At 38.2% G+C, this 23,436-nt stretch overlaps 1 protein-coding gene across 1 annotated transcript; it reads left to right on the top strand.

Moving 5' to 3' along the window:
• The first annotated feature begins 1,580 nt into the window (after positions 1–1,580).
• On the top strand, positions 1,581–3,435 carry LOC147450401 (uncharacterized). Its single transcript, XM_086520457.1, has 3 exons — positions 1,581–2,667; positions 2,743–2,845; positions 3,101–3,435. The coding sequence occupies exons 1-3, from the start codon at positions 2,607–2,609 to the stop codon at positions 3,246–3,248; spliced, it is 312 nt and encodes a 103-aa protein (XP_086376583.1). The 5' UTR covers positions 1,581–2,606; the 3' UTR covers positions 3,249–3,435.
• The last annotated feature ends 20,001 nt before the right edge of the window (positions 3,436–23,436 follow it).

Here is a 23,436-nt window from a genome sequence, read left to right as displayed (position 1 = left end):
CTCCCAAGCTTAACCTATTTCGCTCTTAAGACATTCCTCTAAACCTACTCGGAACCTCATAAGCTCTTGTTAATTGCAGGGAAGTTTTCTCGAATCAACCAAGCCAAAGCTCTGGATATCATTAAGCCTTGATTAGCCATTCAAATCAAACCAAACTTAAGGCGGATCACGATAAACACATTAAAATCAGAGATTTACGCCATAAACCTTAAGCCAATCAGACGGGCATCGGAAGACAGAAGTTCCTATGCCTTAACGGGATGAAGGAGAAGGCAGTATTAAGCAAGTCACTATCACTTTTCTTCATTAGCACCTGATTTAAGCCAGAATTCTTCTTGTAAAGAGCATTTAAGCTTCCGTAATGATTGATTAATCATGGATTTTGTCGATTAACTGGAATTAGGCGAACTGTTTGTTTTGAATACTGTTGTCGGCAATTGTGTTTGCTACACCTTTTTTTCCGCACCTCTCACAGCCAGGGGCCCGGTGCATTCCTGGCTCACCTTTTGCACAATTATTCCCCGACAACGGTTGGGTGGAGAATAGCACACTCATTACCACCACACTTTCAAAAAGTAATTTTCCATAGTGGTCCGGATCTTTCTCATCCATTGAAGTACGATCATATAAGTGAGCTTCCTCCAAATCCCTTGAAATGTATGGCATATCAAATTGTTGAGCATCATGTTGCAATGTTTTTGTGCGAGCATTCATATCCCCAAATACAATAACATCACCTTCGCCTTTGAAATCAGCAATGTCCTCTTCTAAATCAAAACATGGCTGACCTCTATCCATGCAAGCATAAAAGGGGGAATGATGATGAGGAATGTAGCAACTGGCTACAAAAATGGGTGCTCTTTTTGGTATCATAATTTTCAGCCATACATAATGTTTGTACTCGTCATCTTTCACAATTGATACAAAATCTTCCAATCTTTTCTTAACCATACATGCTACGGGCCTCCTTGTCCTCTTCGTCGTTGATTGAGATTCTTTGATCACATTAAGTAATGTACATTGTAATCCTCCAAGCCGTTAATCCTTTGTGTATGATGCTCCCAAGTTTCAACAAGAAGTACAACATCGGCTTTGCTTGTTAGTTCAACGATGCCAACTCTCACATTCCATGGGTATCCATTACAATTCCAAAAGCATATTTTCAATTGTAACTCAGTCTCATAGGTCACGCATTGTTATTTGCTCAAGGGATTTGCCTCCTCTTTGGAGAGAGAGAGAGAGAGAGAGAGAGAGAGAGAGAGAGATAATTACTATTGGACTTGCCAGCTCTATTGTATACTCGAGATTGACATAAGCAGGGCACATGTCAATTGTGGGCGAGTTGCTATAGCAGGATTATGCACTCAACTGAGTAACTCCGAGGAAGAACACTCTCTCTCTCTCTCTCTCACTCTCTCACACACACTCACAGAGTTCCGGCTAGTAGCACTCCTAAATTCATTTTAATTTTTTCTTTTTCTGTACCCAAACATGATATCAGATTCATCAATTTGTAACGGTTTGGTCTCATAGGTCATTTTGGCCTCTTGAAGATGTTAATATATCATTTCATTTCATCTCTCTCTCTCTCTCTCTCTCTCTCTCTCACACACACACACACACACACACACACAACACAACATGGCTTGCTCAAGTGTCAAAGGAGCTGGAGGCTTTCACTCATGACTTATAGGGTGGATCTATCTCTCAAACCCTCAACCAAAAACTTTATGGCTTGATGCGTGGTTGCCTGGGAGCACGTTTTGAAAGCATAGTGTGGCATGTCAATCTCAGACTGATTCACAAATTCATTGCCTAGCCTACAATCTTTGATCACAGAGCAGGTGACTGCCACTGAGGGCAACATCCAATTGGCTCCTCTTAAGTTCCACGCAACTTGAAGAGATGTAACACTATGCAAGACGCACTGAACGCTGCAAATATTGTCTCTCTCTCTCTCTCTCTCTCTCTCTCTCTCTCAATCAAACATAATCACAACCGCTGTAGATATTCTCTCTCTCTCTCTCTCTCTCTCTCTCACACACACACACACACACACACACACACAAAAAAGAAGAAGAAATCAGACATACCCAAGACGCGTTGAACGCTGCAAATACTCTCTCTCTTCTCTCTCTCTCTCTCTCTCTCTCTCTCTTGACACACACACCAAATCAAGCATACCTTATTGCTTCAATTCAAAGGTGCTGGCATGGGCTAGAGGGGGTAATTGAGTGCACAACTTAAAAGGCACCGCAACATATTATCTCTCTCTCTCTCTCTCTTCTCTGGCAGAGACAATTAAACCTGCAGCTTCTGGAATCGTTCCTCTTCTCTCTCTCTCTCTCTCTCTCTCTCTCTCTCTCTTCTTCTGGCAGAGACAAACCTGCAGTCGACCTGCTTTTGGAACCGGCGAACTACCTCTGCGAAGCTGCGATCTGCGCGTTTCTTAATTACGTGCTGAGCTTTTCACGAAGGCTTGAGCTTTTCACGGGGGTGTTTTTTTTCTAAATTTATGAGCTGAGCTTTTCACGGCCCTTGTGCGTCGAGATATCACTAGTGTTGTGTCGCTCTTCACCACACCCGCCACAGAGAGCTCCACCCAGATGGCCTCCAACACCAGGTTTCTTGGCAAAGCTATCTTTGCCGGTTGTGTGTTTATCGCAGGTCTCTGTCTCTCTCTCTCTCCCCTTTATGTCTTTGTGTCGTTCTTGCTATTGAAGTTTGCTGATAGATTTGTAGCAACCCTACTTTGCAGATTTGCACACAGAACGTGCGCACTACATACATGCTCTCGCCCAATGCCTATTTTAATCATCTTTCATGCCAACCCCGTCCAGGTCTGGTGCTGCTAGTAAAGAATAATCGGACCTGACCTGCTCTTCTTTGATCTAAACCGATAGCACATATTCAAGCCTCTACTAGGGACGCCTTCATTAGTGTATGAGACCCAGGATGGTTGTGTAAATAGGCCAAAATAGGAATGCTTTATAATAAGTATCCGTGAGTGTATCACATTGCCCGCTCTCTTTCTTTTCAACTCTATGATGGGTATTTTTTTGGTTTGATTGTCTAGAACTGATTTCAATTAGTTATGCAGGAAGCATTTCGGCAGTATTTTCTATTTAACGATGAAGATGGACCCATTAATCAATGTTGTCAAGGAATTCAAACAAGGAGTGACTATGATGGAGATGGCTACGGCAACGGCAACGACCATTGATGCATCCATACCAAAGAAACATTGAGAGATCGAGGAAGAACAAAATTTTGGCATTTCTTGTTCTTTGATTGCGAGGGCATGTCCTCTCATATGTGATGCAAATCGTAGGAATGGCTACACTTGTCTTATGCTATTTCGTGTTTGCTGGACTTTAATTGACTCACTAAACTCTGATTGTCAGTAAGGTATTGACTATTTTGTGGATGCCTAAACTTGTCTTATGCTATATTTTTAGACATAGGCTAAATTTTGACTTATTAAGTGACATTAGTGTTTGTTGTGCAAGTTGATTGCCACTATTGTGTTGATTTTTCTTTTTTAATCTAATCAAAAGAAGTGATTAAATAAGAACTATTGTAGGAAATAGCTAGACTTAATTATTCACAAATAAATAAATGGATAAACCTAACCTTAATATTTTTCAATTATGGATATAACTCAGACAATAGATTGTTGCATTCTAAGCTCGAAGAGATAAGTAACCTCGTCAAAGGAAGTGCCTAAAATCTTCGTGGGCTTCACCGTTCAATACCCCCCTATATAACGTGCGTTCGCGGGATGTTAAAAGAATCTCTCTTTCAACATTTCTAAATGAATAAAATGATCCCTTATTTCAAGATTTTTTTTTCCCAAAATTGAATATAAAAATTTCTTATTTTAATGTATCTCTGTTAAATTGCCTAAATTTTTTGCATTTTAAAACCCCTTCTTTCGAACTCACGTTATATATTAACATGATTACATAGTGCACCCACGAGCTAAAATTGTTAAAGACACATTTCAATGTCATCAAGGACCTAGAGAAAATGTACTATCAATGAGCATAGTATTAGTTATCCATCTTAACGTAGAATTGATCTATTCATAACACGACCCATAAACTCATTTTGAGAAAAGAATATAAACACAAATGGGGACCAACAAATTGGGCACGTCCTTTTTTATTAGCAATCGTCCTCTTCACCATACTTCTCAGAAAGAACATGACAATATCATCCGTAAAGTTAGAAAGCTAGATGGCACATTGCAACATACGAGAAACATGGTATTGTACCTATCACTAAGAGTGCACTGCTTTAAGATAGATCTGGGTAATATTTTCAGAATGGCACCCTCACCACCTTTCCATACAATGACTCTAGGAAAGGAGCATCTGCCTTAGCTATGGTGTCTTTATACGACCTTGATGAACCTAGAAAACTAGGACAATCCTCTGTAGTGTCAACTTCCCATGCATTGACCAAAAAGGGGGGGATCAAGGCTCCAGTTTCTTTTCAGGAGTCTCCTCTTAGACACCTTCCCTGTTACTAGTAAGTAGCAAGGTCGATAATGTCTAGTGAAAAAAAACTTATGCTTAGATGTCTATCAAAAGGGGATTGTTGTTAGCTCCTCTAAGTGAAAATTGGCTTAGAGTTACATGATTATTGAATGGACAAGTGTTTGATAATATGTACATATGAACATATGATGCAACTCACATATGGTAAGAAGCATACAGTTGGCCATGGGCCTTGTGAACTATTGAATGCTCTCTGGAGGTTGAATTGATCCACCTATGTACAAATTTTAAAGTGAATCATTTCTTTGAAAGATTCTTCAAAAAGAACACAATGCCCCCGAGAACCACTACCAACTCTAGGCCCATTCAAGGTTCCATCTTAAGTAATATAAAGTTAAGACTACTTATATCTATGGGATGTGATACCTCTCCTCTAGTAGTACTTTAAAGTCTAGGTCCATTCCAAGGTTCCATCTTTAATAATATAAATTCGGGACTACTTTAAATATATCATGAGCGTATTACCTCTCCCCTGGCTATAGTCCCCACTGGTTTTACTTTCATTTGTTATTTTTGGATACCATGGTTTGATCTCAAAAACAATGGAAAGTACCCAACTCATTTTTTTTGTAAAGGATTTTTTTTCTGCTTTAGGGCTCTATTTGGATGGGCTTTGTGTCTTATTGTAAGGATCTCAAGCTTACCATCAAAGCTCACAAATGATTCAAAGGAAACATTAAATCCTAGGGGCATTTATTATAGGATGTACAAGGGTTATAATGTGCCCTCAACATATAGCTGATAGGACCTTAGTTCTATAAAATTAGAAAGCTTTGCTCTATCCAAGGATTCTTGGATTTGTTGCTAAAGCATACTAGAAGTGTTGAAGAAGAAACTCAATTCTCTTCAATGGAGTGCTAAGAAATCGACACATGGAATTGAAGTAAATTTGGGCTTTTCACATTCCAGTCAGACATAGCTATCTTAACTAGCTAATTTTACACGAAGGTGTTTGGACTAGTAGTAGAGCTAAGATGGCTAAAATTACGATATAGGACTTTGCCACGGTTGTCATCACCTAGAAGACATTGAAAACCTCTTTTGTGGGTGTCTCCAACAAAGCCTATTGCCATGCTATAGATCTACTCATCTTTCTCCTTTCAATGAGCTATTACTGGTCAATGTCATGGTATGGATATTACTCTATGGAATTCTTCGAGAAGCAACTTTCTTTAGCACAACTAATCTCATAGAAACTCAATTATTTTTAGATCAAGAAATTCTTGTTTCCCTCACTTGTTCCCCTATGATCATAGAAGCCGGCACACTAACTATTTTTTCTCTTTCACGACTGATGTATATAATTTCCCTCTATCCCAGGTTTAAAAACAAGGAAAATGGCAAAAGTAGTCTATCAAAATGTTTTGATTCTATTCCAAACTTGGGCTTTTAATGCAAGCTGACAGACATATATTTTTACTTCTCCCCTTAGAGTGCCTCTTTCCCTACCCTTAAGGCCTCAATTGTATTTTTCCTCTTTTTAATATCATCACTTTTATTTTCTTAAAAAAATCCCTAGACCCTTTATAAGACTTAGGTCATCTCCAAGGCTTTCACCTCAAAGGTCATTGCCAAAAACACACGCTTTGCCTCATGGGAAAATGGATCTTCTAAAATCACCAGCCATGGATGTCCAAGGGGATAATGCTAAAATCACCAAAACTAGGCACGCTACTACACAAGAATGGAATATCGTTTGTAATTGTAGCTATGACACCCACCCTTTAATTGCTATGCTGGAACATGCAACGGCAAGAGGAGAGATAAAAGGGATTCAAATCTAGAATGACGTTAGCTACTCAGCTAATAGAAGCATCAAAAGGCCAACATCCCTATTTTTTAATCCCTACTAATTGTATCAAAACCTCATTATTAATGATAATTTCGATTAAAGTACAAAGCTGTTGTATTATTATTGATCGTCAAAGAGTGTAAAGGGGCCGAGGCATTCCAGAGTTGTAATTAAATGTATTTCTTAAGCGTTATATCGATCCCAATTAGCTAGGAATCCATTTCTTAAACCTTGGCAACTGTATAGCCAATTTTTGTAACATTAGACCTAAGTTTTTGGATAATAAAAGTGAGCCTACGCTTCAGTACAATACTATGAGTTCTTTGTTTTTTTATTATTTGTATCTCCCTCATGCGGTGCTGCATTGTGATTTTAAGCATACCAACATGCTCGCAGGTGAAAGCTCTTCCTTTCAAGGTAAATTTTACGTGGTGAAGTTGTGTTTTTAGTCCTGCCCTAGACCACGTCTTAAGGAAGCTACAGAGTGCTTTAGAGGCTAAAACCAACCTACCCAATATAGGTTGATTACCTTTGGTGTGATCTTGTCCAAATGTCAAAAATGACTTTTGAGCATATGTGAATGTTGAGGATACTCTGCCCATTCTAAGTAGTAAGTTTCATTGCATTCGGAGTATCGTACCTATACAAATTCATTGGATCAAGCTTGCGGTAAGGAAAGTGTTTTTTGATGGTTGACACACATCTGAGAGCGATCTAAGTAAGAGCACATTGAACTTGGGTTTTTCGAGAGATTAGCTATCTTTTGTGGCCTCCATGCACTAGTCGGGTCCCATGGATTGACATTTTATGTTTGTGGGTCTCGTTTTGCTAGCATCAATATGGTGAAGCTTGGCAGTCGACCGATATTTTGGCACCGTTACCAGGGACAAGGCAACCTAGCCTAGAGAAAAATCCAAAGCATTCACTCGAATTTCCACTACTTCCTCTAGTTTCAACTAGAGTTAAAATATTTTTTGACTTTATCACTGCTGAGAGATCCTTGAGAGTAGGGATATTCGGTAAGGACCTCAAGAGAATTAGTTTAGTAGGATGGATTACATGGATTTCATTGACGTGATCACGATCGTGTGATTACGTTAATAACTCTAGTAATTACACAAGAAAAAGACGTGATCACGTTAATTGTTAACGTGACTTTGATGATGACCTAACTCTAGTAATTACACAAGAAAAAGACGTGATCACGTTAATTGTTAACGTGACTTTGATGATGACTTACAAAAACCCATAGATCCGGTTCGCCCATTGGGTAAAAGCATATTCCCTCAAGGCTTGCGAGGCTTTTTTATTTTTTGGAAGGTCCCGCTAAGGAAAAGAAAATGCCTGGCGGACCCGTCGGGAAAATAAAAAAGACTGACGGCGGGCAAAAATTTATAAAGTAAATCTCGTGCTGACCATAGTACTTTGACTAGGAAAATCCCTAGGGAGTGTATCTAAGTGCGGGTACAATCATCTCCTTGTGAATTGACCTAAGGTTACAGAGTCACAAGTCATTTTTTTGGGCCAAACGTGATTCTTAATTCGGTAACCACTTCTAAAAATATTCAAATCCTTCACCAAACATAAAGGTACGAAACCAAAACAATTGATTATTTGGAGAGTCATGCTCATTGCGACGAAGCCATTGGTCCATATGAGGGGTGCAATTGGTTTTAGAAGATGAGCATATGCAAATGACGAGTTGATAGTCAAGGGTCGGATATCTTCTACTAGTATACTGGGCATATAAATATCCTTGAAGTCGTGCATTTTTCACCATCACTGATTTGAGTTGATATACATTGTCATTGCACAATATAAGAAGCGCTATCATCCTTATTGGATGAAAATAGCTTTTATATATTGAATTGGATGCATAAGAGGGCTACACTCCTTGACTGGGTACAAGTAGTCCTCAATAGTGTGATTGTATTGAATATTTATTTGTGTTTTTTCATGCATTGGTTTAAATCGAGAGTGCATTATGTATTATAAAAGATTGTTAGTGCATGACATAACTAATCATAGATATTATTTCTTTCGTGTGTGTTTTGCAAATAATTGACATCGTTTCAGTGTAGAAGTTGATTATTCTTTGTAGCATCTAAAATTTGATGTGTCTTATTGTTTGCAAACTGAAGAGGATGTATATATAATCATCATAATAATAATTGCATTAAGAAATTCATAGCATTGTGGTATTTATAATGCCATACAGAGAGTGCATTGCAAATCTCATATTGTGCAGATTTGATTATTTTCTTAGTGATTGATTTTTTAATATATATCAAAAAGAAGAAAAATGTTTTAAAAATTGAACATCTAGTTCTTATGTCTTCAGTTTTAAATTAAAAGCAATGGAGCAAATGGCACAAGTGGTACGAAGAAGCCAAAGAATAAAAAAGCTCCTAGCAAAGAGTGGGATTATGCTCACAATATATGCAGTCGATATATGGAGTGGCAATGTGAATTTTTCTTCACCTAAAAATCAAGCGGTGCACCACGTATTAGGGACCTTTTTTTTGGGTAGCATTAAAAATAATTGTAAGAAATGTGGACATCCTCAGACATCTGCAATTGCAAAGCATTTGAGAGAAGAGCTTGCCAAAAAGGGTGGCAAGAGACAACATATATATAGATCTACTATGGATGCAAGTCAAGAGCAGTTAGAGAAAAATATCAACTCTATTGATCCTGTGGTGACACCAACTAACCTTGGAGAACAGCCTACCAGGGAGAGGAAATGTCAAGCAGCTTTACTTTTAAGCATCACAATGAAGGTGGACTTGGTCAAATGTGTCAAAAAATCGTTGCATCAAAGCTTGCCGATGCAGTTTCTAGAAGAAGCACAAACTACACTTGCCAAAGTAATTTTTTTCACTGGAAGGGTTCTAATCATGGTAGACAGCAATCATTCAAAGTCCGCTTGGAAGAAAACCGATGAGTTTGGCTCGGGATTTTCAGATCCTTCTTATCGTAACTTCAGATTGACAATCGTGGAATCTCATACGGTTTGAAGTGTTGTTGTGCATGGAATCATGACTTTGTAGAAAAGGGTTACACAAGGAGAAGAAGCTCTATGTCTGAAACCAAAGGCAAATTTCTAGGTTTGAAGTATTTGATCAATTAAGTTGTGTAAGTCCCTTAAGATTTGGTAGATTTTTGGGAAACTCGGGTACCATAGGAGATAATAGCAGTAGAGCATCCATAGAAGAGAATGTAAACCAAGGGAAACTATTGTAGAAGAAGTGCCAAACACTTACTCCAACTCAAGCTCTAAGATGTATTCTTTTTCAACTCAATCAGGAACTAGGACCTATCTCAAACTAAACAATATTTTGACCTTCTTTAAAACTAACAAGTACAAAGCCCATATTTACTTGGATCCTAGAGAGGAGTTTTTTGTCAGGGTAGATGACCATACTGTCGAGTTTGAAGAAGAGGTTAGGACGAACAAACAAAACACCTTCTGTATGGATCAAAATGGGGTGCAATACCTCAAGATACAAGATCCAAATTTAGTAGACAAATGGGGATTGGAGGTTGACACTCTAATGTTATATAAGGTTGTGAAGGAAGTACCTTCGATGCTAGGACTAGAAGGGTATGATTTGATAGATTCCAAACCTCTGAAGCCCATACCCACTAACAACCCTAGTCTTGGAGTCTATTGTTGGGAAGCCAACAATGTCAGGGACTTGATATGTACTACCCATGCCAAACCAGGGAAATTGGAATCCTTGAAAATTGTGTATATTTTCAAGATAAAGGAGAAGGGTTTAGTGAAACTTCTTGTGCACCTCTTTAGGGATTCTTATAACAATAATCTTGTTATGATCAATGACTTCGAGGGAGATTGAACAAACCAAATACCAAGGACATTTGATCCAAGAAGTGATTAGGATAACAATACTTGAAATCAAACAGAATGTAGGTCCAAATGGTAGTGCCTATGATAGCATGGTCAATCAAAGAGGAAGCACATCTAGAGACAGTCACCTCAATGAAGGAAATAGGAGAAAAAACACAGAAACCACCTTTAACAAGGAAAGAATGAGTGACACTAGGATAAGGAGAGGTCCACATGAGTCACATCTACCAAGTAGCTAGTTTGAAGTTTTAATGGGAGAATGTCGGCTAGAAGAGAGAGAGCGGATGTTGAACACAACCGCAGAGTCAAACCAGCTGATTTTCAAAAAATGGGTCAAAAAATACAGTGGGTCAGGGGATCCATATGACCAAGTTTTGAGGGTTGAACGCATAACTGACTTCCATTCATAGTTTTAGGGGATTGGAATGATCTTGGAAGGAAAATATTCAACTTGGTTCCGGACCATACCTCCGGGATAAATAACCGATCTATCAACTTTGGCAATGAGAGTTTTTGTTGCTTGGTTAAAAATGGGAATCAAGCATAGTACGATAGCTCAAATCTAAAAAACAAGGAGAAACTATCAGAGATAGTGTGAGTTGGATGAGGCAATATATCGACAAATGTGTGGAGTTGAAAATCCCAACCGAGGAGAGAATTGTCTCATTATTTTTAGAGGGACTATTAAACAAAGACTTGCATGCTATTTTGTATAGAAAAAAACACACGACTTGGGTAACATGTAGCTTGGTTTCAATTGACTTGAGTGATAATTGCGAGATTTTCAACAAGAAATGTACCGCTAAAGACTAACAGAGTAAGCGAACCACACCCAATGGGTTAGCATAAGTAGGACCAACTACAGTAGCTCTCGCAAACGCTATAAAAGACATTCTTAAATGCAAGAATGAGATGATGACCAACATACAAAGGATGCCAATGAGAGGGCAGGATAGGGACCAAACCCAGGACAACCTATGGGACAACACAAGCAGACTTTGAAATGGTGTTCCACCAAATGAAAATGGACAAACCACGAGACAAAGGAGTGATATTATAAGACTAAATATGATGGAAGTATTTAGTATGTGCCAATGAGACCATAAGTACAACCCATGTATCGATACCCACGAGATGTGGCACCAATGCAAAGATCAACCATGAATATAGAGAGACCACAATAAGCATTAGGCAAGCAACCACCACTTTGAGGGAATAATGCTACACAAATCAAGTACATGTTGTCTGCGGGACAGGTGGATGAACCTCGAGGGATTCACCATTCAATACTCCCTATATAATGTGCATTCGTGGGATATTTAAAAAAGCCCTCTTTTAACATATTTGAATGAATAAAATGACCCTTTATTTTAGGATATTTTTTTCAAAATTGAATATAAAATCCCCTTATTTTAATGTATCTCTGTAAAAATTGCCTAAAATTTTTGCATTTTAAAACCCCTCCTTTCAAACTCACATTATATAATAACATGATTACATAGTGCACCCCCCCGAGGGATGAGCAAACTCTAGTACCCATTAAACCATATCCTGAAACGATTTTGGTAGCAATGGAGGTAGAGGAGGAATGATTTAATAAATTGACTCCGACCTTGGTAGAGACACTATAATAAGCACCTTCAAATATAGCACCTATTTACTTCATGGAAAACCAGGGAGTTAGACTGCCTATGATCAAACCAATGCCTAAACCAAAAACCAAAAACTACCATAACTGCGAAGCGAATGACTGGAAGAATGACTCTCTTGAACGAGATTAGAATGCAAGACCTATAGAGGTATCAAGAACCACTTTATTATCCATTATGTCAACTTCAATCCAATGCACAATCACATTGGGCTAGCTATTAAATGCACGACCACACCTATTATGGGGAGATTCGCATTCCACTATGGAAAAAATGGGCCTAAAGGTAGTATCCCAAACAAACCAAGGAAATTTGAAAAACGAGGAGATAAGGACTAAACTTGTCAACTATGTGCCAATGAACAAAGTAGGAGACTACTCTGAGGGGAGCGAGGGAAACATTTCTCTTCTAGTACTGATAGCCGTTTTTTGGCTTTCCATAATTGCCATAGTAAGCTACCTCACCCTATCAAATCACTCAAATATTTTGGTTATCCCTACCATTTCACTGTACATAGGCGTGTGTGAGTTAGGGACTTTCTCCATATTTTCTTAAAAACCCTCAATTAGCCCGTCACTGGGCTAGTTGAGCCAAAAAAATAAATAAAATAAAAAAATAAAAAATATTATGGCCCATTTGTGTATAAATATTTCATTGTATATAAGGCCTAAATAAAAGGAATTTTTATAATTATTTTGGTATTTATTTAAATATTTCTACCTATGGTGTGTTATTTATGCTATGTACATTGACTCACCATTACCATATTTTTTCTTACCATTTTTCATACTCTTTATTACATATAAAAATAATTTCATGCAAGCTTCTCTTATTTTTGGTGTAACTCTATCCCAATAAAAATCCAAAAAAACTAGTTTTATTTATGTGTATATTTTTTAACTATTGTGATTTTTTCCTTCCTACATCTATCCTCTATTACTCTCATAAATTAGACCACCAAAAATATTCATCTTTTTATGGTAGACTTATAATGAGAGAGGTTTATTTTGACCCCTTTATATTTTTTCCACCTATATTATTTATATTTGACATATACATATTTTTTTAGACCCCTCAATATTTGATTTTCTTAGTTATACTATTCACTTATATCATGACCTCAACAATATCTTTAATGATACACCTACCAAATAAGGTCAAGGGTATGTGCCATGCATGCATGCACCATGGGGAGCTCACTCTTGGAGGTATTCAAAAGAATCATCCAAAGAAGGACCTCACAAGGACTTTGTGCATTGGAAAAAACAGTCGGTTTTGCTGAATTTTTAAAGATCACATGCTCCACGAATTTGAAAAGGTAATACAAAGAAAACTTGTAGCTCGTGAGCTAAAATTTCACCTCAAATTTTTTCATATTGTTTTGAGCTACGAGCTGTGAGCTATGATTTTATTGGTGGCCATTTTGCCCATGCTATGTAGCCACACTCCTTCTTCCACTTTATCATTTTTCTCTTTCACACACACTTCTCCACTCATCATCCCCACCTCTCTCACCACTCCTCTTTGCACCCTACTCACCTTCTTCTCAACCTTGAAGAATAAGAGAAACCATGGTGAACTCATATCTCCTACACACACTTCCATTCCAAAATTGACCACCTAGTCTCATTTTTCCTCTTCCATATTACCCATATCTATCAAGAAAACAACAAAATTCAGCCTCTTCTCTTGAAAGACAACACCATGTTGATTGATTACTCATATTCAATCACCTTGGCTTCCAAGGAAGGTCAAGAGTGGAGAAAAAATGTACCGTCAAAGCTAGTGGACCGTCAACAAGCGTCAAAATTGACCCTACTCAAGACACTTGGAGCATCAACATTGTAAGAAATCCATATTTTCTTACCTATTAAGATTTTTTTCTTCCTTATTTGTATCCTACTTGGATACTCCCATTGTAAATATCCAATTCCATTTGTAAATCAATAAAAATACTAACTCTACTAATTTACTAACACTAACCTACTATGAAAAGTCCTATCACCTCCACTTCTCTCCTCTCTCTCGTCTTCATCTATCCACACCAACTTCATGATAATTCCAACCAAAAGAAATTAGATAAGTGCTGAAAATCTAACCCAACCATGGTTAGAGGAGTAACCCTAGCCCTCAAATTGCTATAAAAGGAGGGTGTAGCTAGCACAAATGGGGGAGCCATAAGCAAGAGCACTATGCTATAGCTTGAGAAGCCAAGCTCAACCTCTCTAGAAGGAGCTCTTGAGTGGAAGCTCATTGGATTATGCATATGCGTGTGTTGTATTAGGGGTGATTAGCAAGGGAATTCTATGCCATTGTAAGAGAGAGTGATCCTTCAATTGAGAGTAGTAAATCTATCATTTCTCCTACTAGTGTAAGCCCAACATTTGCTGAATCAAGGAGGGTGTATTTGGAATAAGATTGGATACTTTGTCTCTCTTCCAACGTAAAGTAATGGACAACAATGATGTGTAAGTGTCTTGGTGTTTTCTTTTTTAAGTTCTTGATAGCTTGTCTCTGGGTGTTGTCATCAATTTAGTCATAAATCCCACATACTGTAAGAGGGAGACAGGGTGGAGAGGACTCCCTTGGCTTTAAGACAATGATTGGGGTGGCTTTTCTTGTGATGTTTTGTGGTGTAATTTACTCAAGCTATGTTGAACAAATACTAATCTCACTTTCATTGGTCATGACAGATTTGTAAGAAGGTATTAGTGCAACAATTACCCCCTCCCCCTTCCCTCTTTTTCTTACATATATAATTGTGTTTGCTTGATCACTGTTGAACATTTCAAAGCAGCCCGAGCACTCTTTCTCTCTCTCTCTCTCTCTCTCTCTCTCTCTCTCTCTCTCTCTCTCTCTCTCTCTCTCTCTCTCTCTCTTTACGCGTCCTAGTTCGCATCCAAAACTAGGTGGTGCCCCAAATTTGTGTAGGGTTAGGTTGCGGGTTTGTGTGTGTTTTTGTTGTTTTTTCCAACCCCAACCGAATTGAGTGCACGGGAGCCTAGAAGGGTGCTTAGAGGCCACTCTTCTTGTTGCCCGCCCCAGATCGCCTCAAATTGGTGCCCCCATGGAGGAATGACTTTGTGCTTATTGTTGTTGTATTGCTTGAATTCTTGAATTTCAGCATAATCAAGTAGATTATATGAATCATGAAAACTTGTATGACCGAGTTTAATTTCAAGACAACAAAAATTGATCTAAAATATGGTTTGGATTAGCATAACATAAGAAAGGAAAAAAATATTTTCACATAAGAATCTAGAATTGATGCTAAAAGACCTTTCAAAACTTTGTGTAGTTAGTTGATGTCATGAGAGAAAATGATTGTTTGGAACTAATCTTTGTGTGGTTCTAGCATTGAGAAACTATGACACGCTATACCTTTGATGATATCCCAATCTTCTTTGGAAATCTAGAAGAAGATGTTGATGATTTTCTTGCTGATTTTAGAATGGTTTGTCGTATCCTTGGTAAAAGGGATGACATTGAAAAAGGGAATTTTCTATTGCTATGCCTTAGAGGCAACGCTGAGCAATGGTTTTGGAGTATGTCTTCTCAGATTGAAGATGGATATACCCAAATTTCCAAAGATTTGAAGACCAGATTCTCTAAATTTCCAACAACAGAGACATCATGGGCTTCATTAGGGAGACTTCAACAACATGGTGAAGACTACTATGATTATGAGGATATTTTTTCTCGTCAATGGGGAAGATGTGGATTTAGTTCTACATTTCTAGATTATGTAAAAATGGAGCAATTTATTTTGGGTTTGTCTCCTTTCCTAAAGACTAAGGTTACTTGTAGTGGACCCTCTACCTTTGAAGAAGCGGTCACTATTGCCCGAAGGAAGTTTCACAAGTACTTCTACATCAAAAATGGTTTCCATCATGCTGGAAGAACCAACCATCATGAAAGTGTTTCTATCAAGGAGTCATCTCCTTTGCCATACTTGTCTCCTTCTACTCCGACAAATGTTGAAGAAGTTACTTACATGCCAACTGATTATTCAAGTGCTAAAGTGTGTGGCCAAGACTCAAATGTGGAATCTCTTTCTTCTACCTTTATCACAAGCATGCAAAAATCGACACAAGATATCTCAAATGGCATTGATGATTCAATAATGGATACATCCAACCTTTTGGCGGAGGATCAATTTCTAGTCCGAGCAGACGAAGCTTTTGTGCAACATGACTCTATGGAGAATGAAGACCTTGAAGGTAACCTTGATCTTATGGAATGTTCTGAGAGTGTATCTTGTCTAAAAGAAGAAAGTGAAGAAGAAGATGCGATCATAGGTGGGGAGATCATAGACCACATTGATCATAAAGAGATGATTGTGTACATGGAATGCCAACTCCAAAACAAAGTAGAAGAGTGTGAGTTGAATCCATGTGAGGATAATCTTCAAAAAGTGTTTGAGGATGTTGAAAAGCATTGGTATGACCTATATATGTTAAGCATAGAGGAACCTATCATGCAAGAAGCCAAAGTTTTCACAAAATCAAACAGTAATCCATCAACCTTTGAGGTGGTACAATGTGAGGAGTTACAACCTTGCCAAAGGGGGGGCTTAGAAGGGGATGAAGAACATGGCAGAGTAGTAAAAAATGAAATCATAAAAGGAAACTGTCAGAAGGGTATCATTCTCTCCAGTGGTGTTTTAGTGGGTGGCTCTTTATTCATGGGACAATCTCTTAGCAAGAAAATCCAAGCTTTTGAAGCCCCAATCATCTTCACATTGGGTTTCACCTCTTCAAAGTCAACTTCTCCTCTCTTTACATATACCTTTCATCGAGGGCACCATACCTTCTTAAGTGGAAGAGGACATGAATACTTGGTGATGAACTGATGTTTCCAAACCTTCTTCATTTGGTTCTTTGGTGTATGGAGGTCGCACATTGTGATGCTTCTGGTTTTCATCATAGATGAAAAACTTGTTGATTGCTTCATGTGGATATTTCATCAATCAGTACCAAAATCTATTCTCTTCCAATGTGTTGGAAGCAATAGAAACCTTCGTCTATTATCTACTTATATGGTAAACTATTTGCAATATCTTCCAATAGCAGTTGGAAGCATGGATCAAGCTTTCCTAAATCATGAAGGTCATAGAATTTTTGACTTGATGAGCCTACCCAGGTTGAATGAATTTTATGAGCTACAGTTCAGGAATTTGCTCATACAAGCTCTTGAAGATCGTAGCAGATACATCAACTTTACACAGAAGGAAGAGAAACCAATCTTTTATATCACATTCATAGTGATAGATGCAATGATGGACAACAATAAAATCTACAAGTTTCTTCAGACGAAATCAGTAAGTGATTCCATACCATACATCTCTCTTTGGGAAAGATATTTCAAGATCTTTGATCCTGGGGGGTGCTTATGGAAATATTCTTAATGGAGAAGGTTTACTCAGTCACTTCATTACATCCTGCTATTGGCTCTGAGAACCTTTCATATCACACAAGGTTTTTAAATCATACAACGAAGGTTCTTCAAAGATAAGAGTAGGCAAAGATAGACGTTACACAATCTACATGTTGTATGATCAGATAAATGGTACATGAATGTACCATTATCTAAGAGGGGAGCTAATGATAGCCGTTTTTTGGCTTTCCATAATTGCCATAGTAAGCTACCTCTCTCTATCAAATCACTCAAACATTTTGGTTATCCCTACCATTTCACTGTACATAGGCATGTGTGAGTTAGAGACTTTCTCCATATTTTCTTAAAAACCCTCAATTAGCTAGTCACTGGGCTAGTTGAGCCAAAAAAATAAATAAATGGTATGATCAGATAAATGGTACATGAATGTACCATTATCTAAGAGGGGAGCTAATGATAGCCGTTTTTTGGCTTTCCATAATTTCCATAGTAAGCTACCTCTCTCTATCAAATCACTCAAACATTTTGGTTATCCCTACCATTTCACTGTACATAGGCGTGTGTGAGTTAGGGACTTTCTCCATATTTTCTTAAAAACCCTCAATTAGCTAGTCACTGGGCTAGTTGAGCCAAAAAAATAAATAAAATAAAAAAATAAAAAATATTATGGCCCATTTGTGTATAAATATTTCATTGTATATAAGGCCTAAATAAAAGGATTTTTCATAATTATTTTGGTATTTATTTAAATATTTCTACCTATGGTGTGTTATTTATGCTATGTACATTGACTCACCATTACCATATTTTTTCTTACCATTTTGCATACTCTTTATTAAATATAAAAATAATTTCATGCAAGCTTCTCTTATTTTTGGTGTAAGTCCATCCCAATAAAAATCCAAAAAAACTAGTTTTATTTATGTGTATATTTTTTCACTATTGTGATTTTTTCCTTCCTACATCTATTCTCTATTACTCTCATAAATTAGACCACCAAAAATATTCATATTTTTATGGTAGACTTATAATGAGAGAGGTTTATTTTGACCCCTTTATATTTTTTCCACCTATATTATTTATATTTGACATATACATATTTTTTTAGACCCCTCAATATTTGATTTTCTTAGTTATACTATTCACTTATATCATGATCTCAACAATATCTTCAATGATAGACCTACCAAATAAGGTCAAGGGTATGTGGCATGCATGCATGCACCATGGGGAGCTCACTCTTGGAGGTATTCAAAAGAATCATCCAAAGAAGGACCTCACAAGGACTTTGTGCAGTGGAAAAAACAGTCGGTTTTGCTGAATTTTTAAAGATCACACGCTCCACGAATTTGAAAAGGTAATACAAAGAAAATTTGTAGCTCGTGAGCTAAAATTTCACCTCAAATTTTTTCATATTGTTTTGAGCTACGAGCTGTGAGCTATGATTTTATTGGTGGCCATTTTGCCCATGCTATGTAGCCACACTCCTTCTTCCACTTTATCATTTTCCTCTTTCACACACACTTCTCCACTCATCATCCCCACCTCTCTCACCACTCCTCTTTGCACCCTACTCACCTTCTTCTCAACCTTGAAGAATAAGAGAAACCATGGTGAACTCATATCTCCTACACACACTTCCATTCCAAAATTGACCACCTAGTCTCATTTTTCCTCTTCCATATTACCCATATCTATCAAGAAAACAACAAAATTCAGCCTCTTCTCTTGAAAGACAACACCATGTTGATTGATTACTCATATTCAATCACCTTGGCTTCCAAGGAAGGTCAAAAGTGGAGAAAAAACGTACCATCAAAGCTAGTGGACCGTCAACAAGCGTCAAAATTGACCCTACTCAAGACACTTGGAGCATCAACATTGTAAGAAATCCATATTTTCTTACCTATTAAGAGTTTTTTCTTCCTTATTTGTATCCTACTTGGATACTCCCATTGTAAATATCCAATTACATTTGTAAATCAATAAAAATACTAACTCTACTAATTTACTAACACTAACCTACTATGAAAAGTCCTGTCACCTCCACTTCTCTCCTCTCTCTCTTCTTCATCTATCCACACCAACTTCTTGATAATTCCAACCAAAAGAAATTAGATAAGGGCTGAAAATCTAACCCAACCATGGTTAGAGGAGTAACCCTAGACGTCAAATTGCTATAAAAGGAGGGTGTAGCTAGCACAAATGGGGGAGCCATAAGCAAGAGCACTATGCTATAGCTTGAGAAGCCAAGCTAAACCTCTCTAGAAGGAGATCTTGAGTGGAAGCTCATTGGCTTATGCATATGCATGTGTTGTATTAGGGATGATTAGCAAGGGAACTCTATGCCATTGTAAGAGAGAGTGATCATTCAATTGAGAGTAGGAAACCTATCATTTCTCCTACTAGTGTAAGCCCAACATTTGTTGAATCAAGGAGGGTGGATTTGGACTAAGCTTGGATACTTTGTCTGTCTTCCAACGTAAAGTAATGGACAACAATGATGTGTAAGTGTCTTGGTGTTTTCTTTTTTAAGTTCTTGATAGCTTGTCTCTGGGTGTTGTCATCAATTTAGTCATAAATCCCACATACTGTAAGAGGACGACAGGGTGGAGAGGCCTCCACTGGCTTTAACGCAGTGATTGGGGTGGCTTTTCTTGTGATGTGTTGTGGTGTAATTTACTCAAGCTATGTTGAACAAATACTAATCTCACTTTCATTGGTCACGACAGATTTGTAAGAAGGTATTAGTGCAACAATCACCCCCTCCCCCTTCCCTCTTTTTCTTACATATATAATTGTGTTTGCTTAATCACTGTTGAACATTTCAAAGTAGCCCGAGCACTCTCTCTCTCTCTCTCTCTCTCTCTCTCTCTCTCTCTCTCTACGCGTCCTAGTTCGCATCCAAAACTAGGTGGTGCCCCAAATTTGTGTAGGGTTAGGTTGCAGGTTTGGGTGTGTGTTTGTTGTTTTTTCCAACCCCAACCCAATTGAGCTGCACGGGAGCCTAGAAGGGTGCTTAGAGGCCACTCTTCTTGTTGCTTGCCCCGGACCGCCTCAGTACAATACAATGATGTAACCACCATGGCTATTTTTGAGAGTGAGGTAGGCATATCCATAGCAATGAAGGATGTTTTGAAAGACTTGGGAAAATCAACAATTAGGAAAACAAGAATGAAACTACAATTGGCAGGATGGACAGATTGAGAAACTGATGGGTTTACTAGAAAACGTGATAGTCAACTCCTGCGAACTGTCTACCAATACACATTTGCCATTGTGGATTTTGGAAAGAAACTCAACTATGAAATAATTCTGGGAAGACCATTCATGAGACAAATACAAATGAACGAGGATTGGAGAAATGACTATCTTTACCTCAAACAAGTGGGAGCGATTATTCTAGTAAATCTTAAAGACCACTCTTACAACGATACCTTGAGAACACTTATACAGGAATGGGACTATGAAACCCTAGTAGAAACAAAAATGTCATCATGGATACACAAAGACACTCCTATGTGAATGTGTGGGGATTTTGAATTGGGCAGTTTAAGATAGAAAGACTACGCTGTAGACAAAGAAGTGAAAGATGTAAAATACATACTTGAACCATTCCCTGAACATAGAACCATTTGAGTGGACTCAGATTCGGGCCACTACGGACGTGTGTGTTAGGAATCTATAGTGTTGTGTGAACATTAAGCGAGTGATACTTGCCAAGCAAAAAACTTGTGAAAAAAGAGCAATAAGACAGGAGATAAAAGGGGAGGGGAGAAGGGAGACCAAAAATTAACACTAAATGCGTTTTGCTTATATTAAGCTCATTAATAGTGTTAATATTTTTGCAAGGGATGGGGGTGTTTAAATAAGGGTCGAGGATTACAAACCCAAGGAGGGTACAAGAGTGAGGATTAAGAGGAGGATTGAGGGGATTTTTGGTACAAGGAAGTAAATACTGACACTAACTAGTACAAAGTACATCAATTGGGGGAGTAACATCAAAATAAGAAAGTCTTTAAAAGAAGGGTCAGGGCATGAAGTGCAAAAACTTGGGGGCCGACTCATTTAAGAGACTAAAGGGGGAAAGGGACACGAGACAAAACGGGTGACTAAAACCTAGAGAAGTAAAGTCTAAACCCAAAGGTGGGAATATAGAAGGATTTTACGTATAACAAGGATGTTTCAAAGAGATCAGGGAGGGATGTGGGTATTAAAGGTTAGCATTTTTTCAACATTGGTCGTGGTTGAGTCAACATACAAGGGGTTTGGGGAGGTGGGATAATTCCGGTGTGGTGGTAAGGTGAAGAGTGAGAGGTTTAATCAAGGTAGGATGGGGATTAAGGTTGCATGTAAAGGGTGAAAATGGAATTTTGACCACAATGGGGGGGCCTTTTACTTTGAGTTTCTTGCTTAAGAGAGAGGCTCCATCTTTGTAAGAGATGAGGGACAAACAAGTTTGAAGTAAAGCTTGGGGATAGCCCCTTGCTCTTAGCCTTTGGACGAAAAGAGAGCGAATGGTAACGAAACCCTCCAAATAGCTTTCTCTAATGATATATCTTTCAAGTTCTGCAATGATAAAAGTGACCTTTTGGTGGGTGGGGTGCCAACATTTCCAGAGAATGTAGTTGTAAGAGTTAAGACTTTTTTGAAATCAGTGAGAATCAAGAAGCCTTGGATGAGAAAAGGAGGGCCCTTTGAAGAAATGTATGTCAAGGATGGAAGCTTATATGGTAGAGATGATAGAGGAAATTTTGATATGGTTTTGGAGAGGCGAACCGTAAAGCTTGAGAAATTTTTCAAGGTTAAGAAGGGAGCCTTCCCAAATTCCAAAGGCATCATCAATGAACCTTTTGAAATAGAGGACAGAGGGATGGGAGGGAAGGTTAATGCTATCCTCTAAGTGACAAAGAAAGAGGCAAGCATAAACTGCAGCAAAGTTCAAACCCATGGTGGTACCTTTGATTTGGTTCCAACATGTACCCTGGAAGGAGACGTAGTGGTGGTTAAGGACAAGAGAGGCCAAAGAGAGGATGAGATTCGTTTTGGCTCACGAAAGAAGGTGCTGGGTAGAGACAGAGAGGGCAAGCAAACCTTCGGGAATGGGAATGCTTGGGTATAGTGATTCTACATCAAAGGTGAAGAGGAGAAAATTTTTAGCAAGGGCAAGAGAGGAGATATCCTTGATGAGTGAACAAGAATCCTGAAGGTGCTGCTTAAACAAAGACTTTCATGTTATTCTGTATAGCAAAAAACACACAACTTGGGTAACATGTAGCCTTGTTGCAATTGAGTTGAGTGATAATTGTGAGATTTTCAACAAGAAATGTACCCCTAAAGACTAATAGAGTAAGCGAGCCACATCCACTAGGTTAGCACAAGTAGGACCAACTATAGGAGCTCTCATAGATTCTATAAAAGACATTCTTAAATGCATGAACAAGATGATGACCAACATGCAAAGGATGCCAATGAGAGGGTGGGATAGGGAACAAACCTAGGACAACCTATGGGACAACACAAGCAGACTTTAAAATGGTGTTCTATCAAAGGAAAATGGACAAACCATGAGACAAAGGAGCACTATTATAGCCTAAATATGATGGAAGTATCTAGTATGTGCCAATGAGACCAGCAGGACAACCCATGTATCGATACCCATCAGATGTGGCACCAATGCAAAGATCAACCATGAATATAGAGAGGCTACAATCAGTACTAGGTGAGCAACCACCACTTTGAGGGAATAATGCTATACCAATCAAGTACATGTTGTCTGCGGGACATGTGGATGAACCTTGGGGGCTTCACCATTCAATACCCCCCTATATAATGTGCATTCGTGGGGTATTTAAAAACCCCCCTCTTTCAACATGTCTGAATGAATAAAATGACCCTTTATTTTAGGATGTTTTTTCCAAAATTGAATATAAAATCCCCTTATTTTAATGTATCTCTGTTAAATTGCATAAAATTTTTTCATTTTAAAACCCCTCCTTTCAAACTCACATTATATAATAACATGATTACATAGTGCACCCCCCGAGGGATGAGAAAACTCTAGTACCCATTACACCATATCGTGAAACACCTTCTGTAGCAATGGAGGTAGAGGAAGAATGATATAATAAATTGACTCTGACCTTGGTAGAGCCATTGTATCAA

Source organism: Adiantum capillus-veneris, chromosome 9, assembly GCF_014529385.1.
Source record: "Adiantum capillus-veneris isolate H3 chromosome 9, ASM1452938v2, whole genome shotgun sequence".
In the NCBI taxonomy this organism is placed as follows: Eukaryota; Viridiplantae; Streptophyta; class Polypodiopsida; order Polypodiales; family Pteridaceae; genus Adiantum; species Adiantum capillus-veneris.
This window is presented reverse-complemented; position numbering and strand designations above follow the sequence as displayed.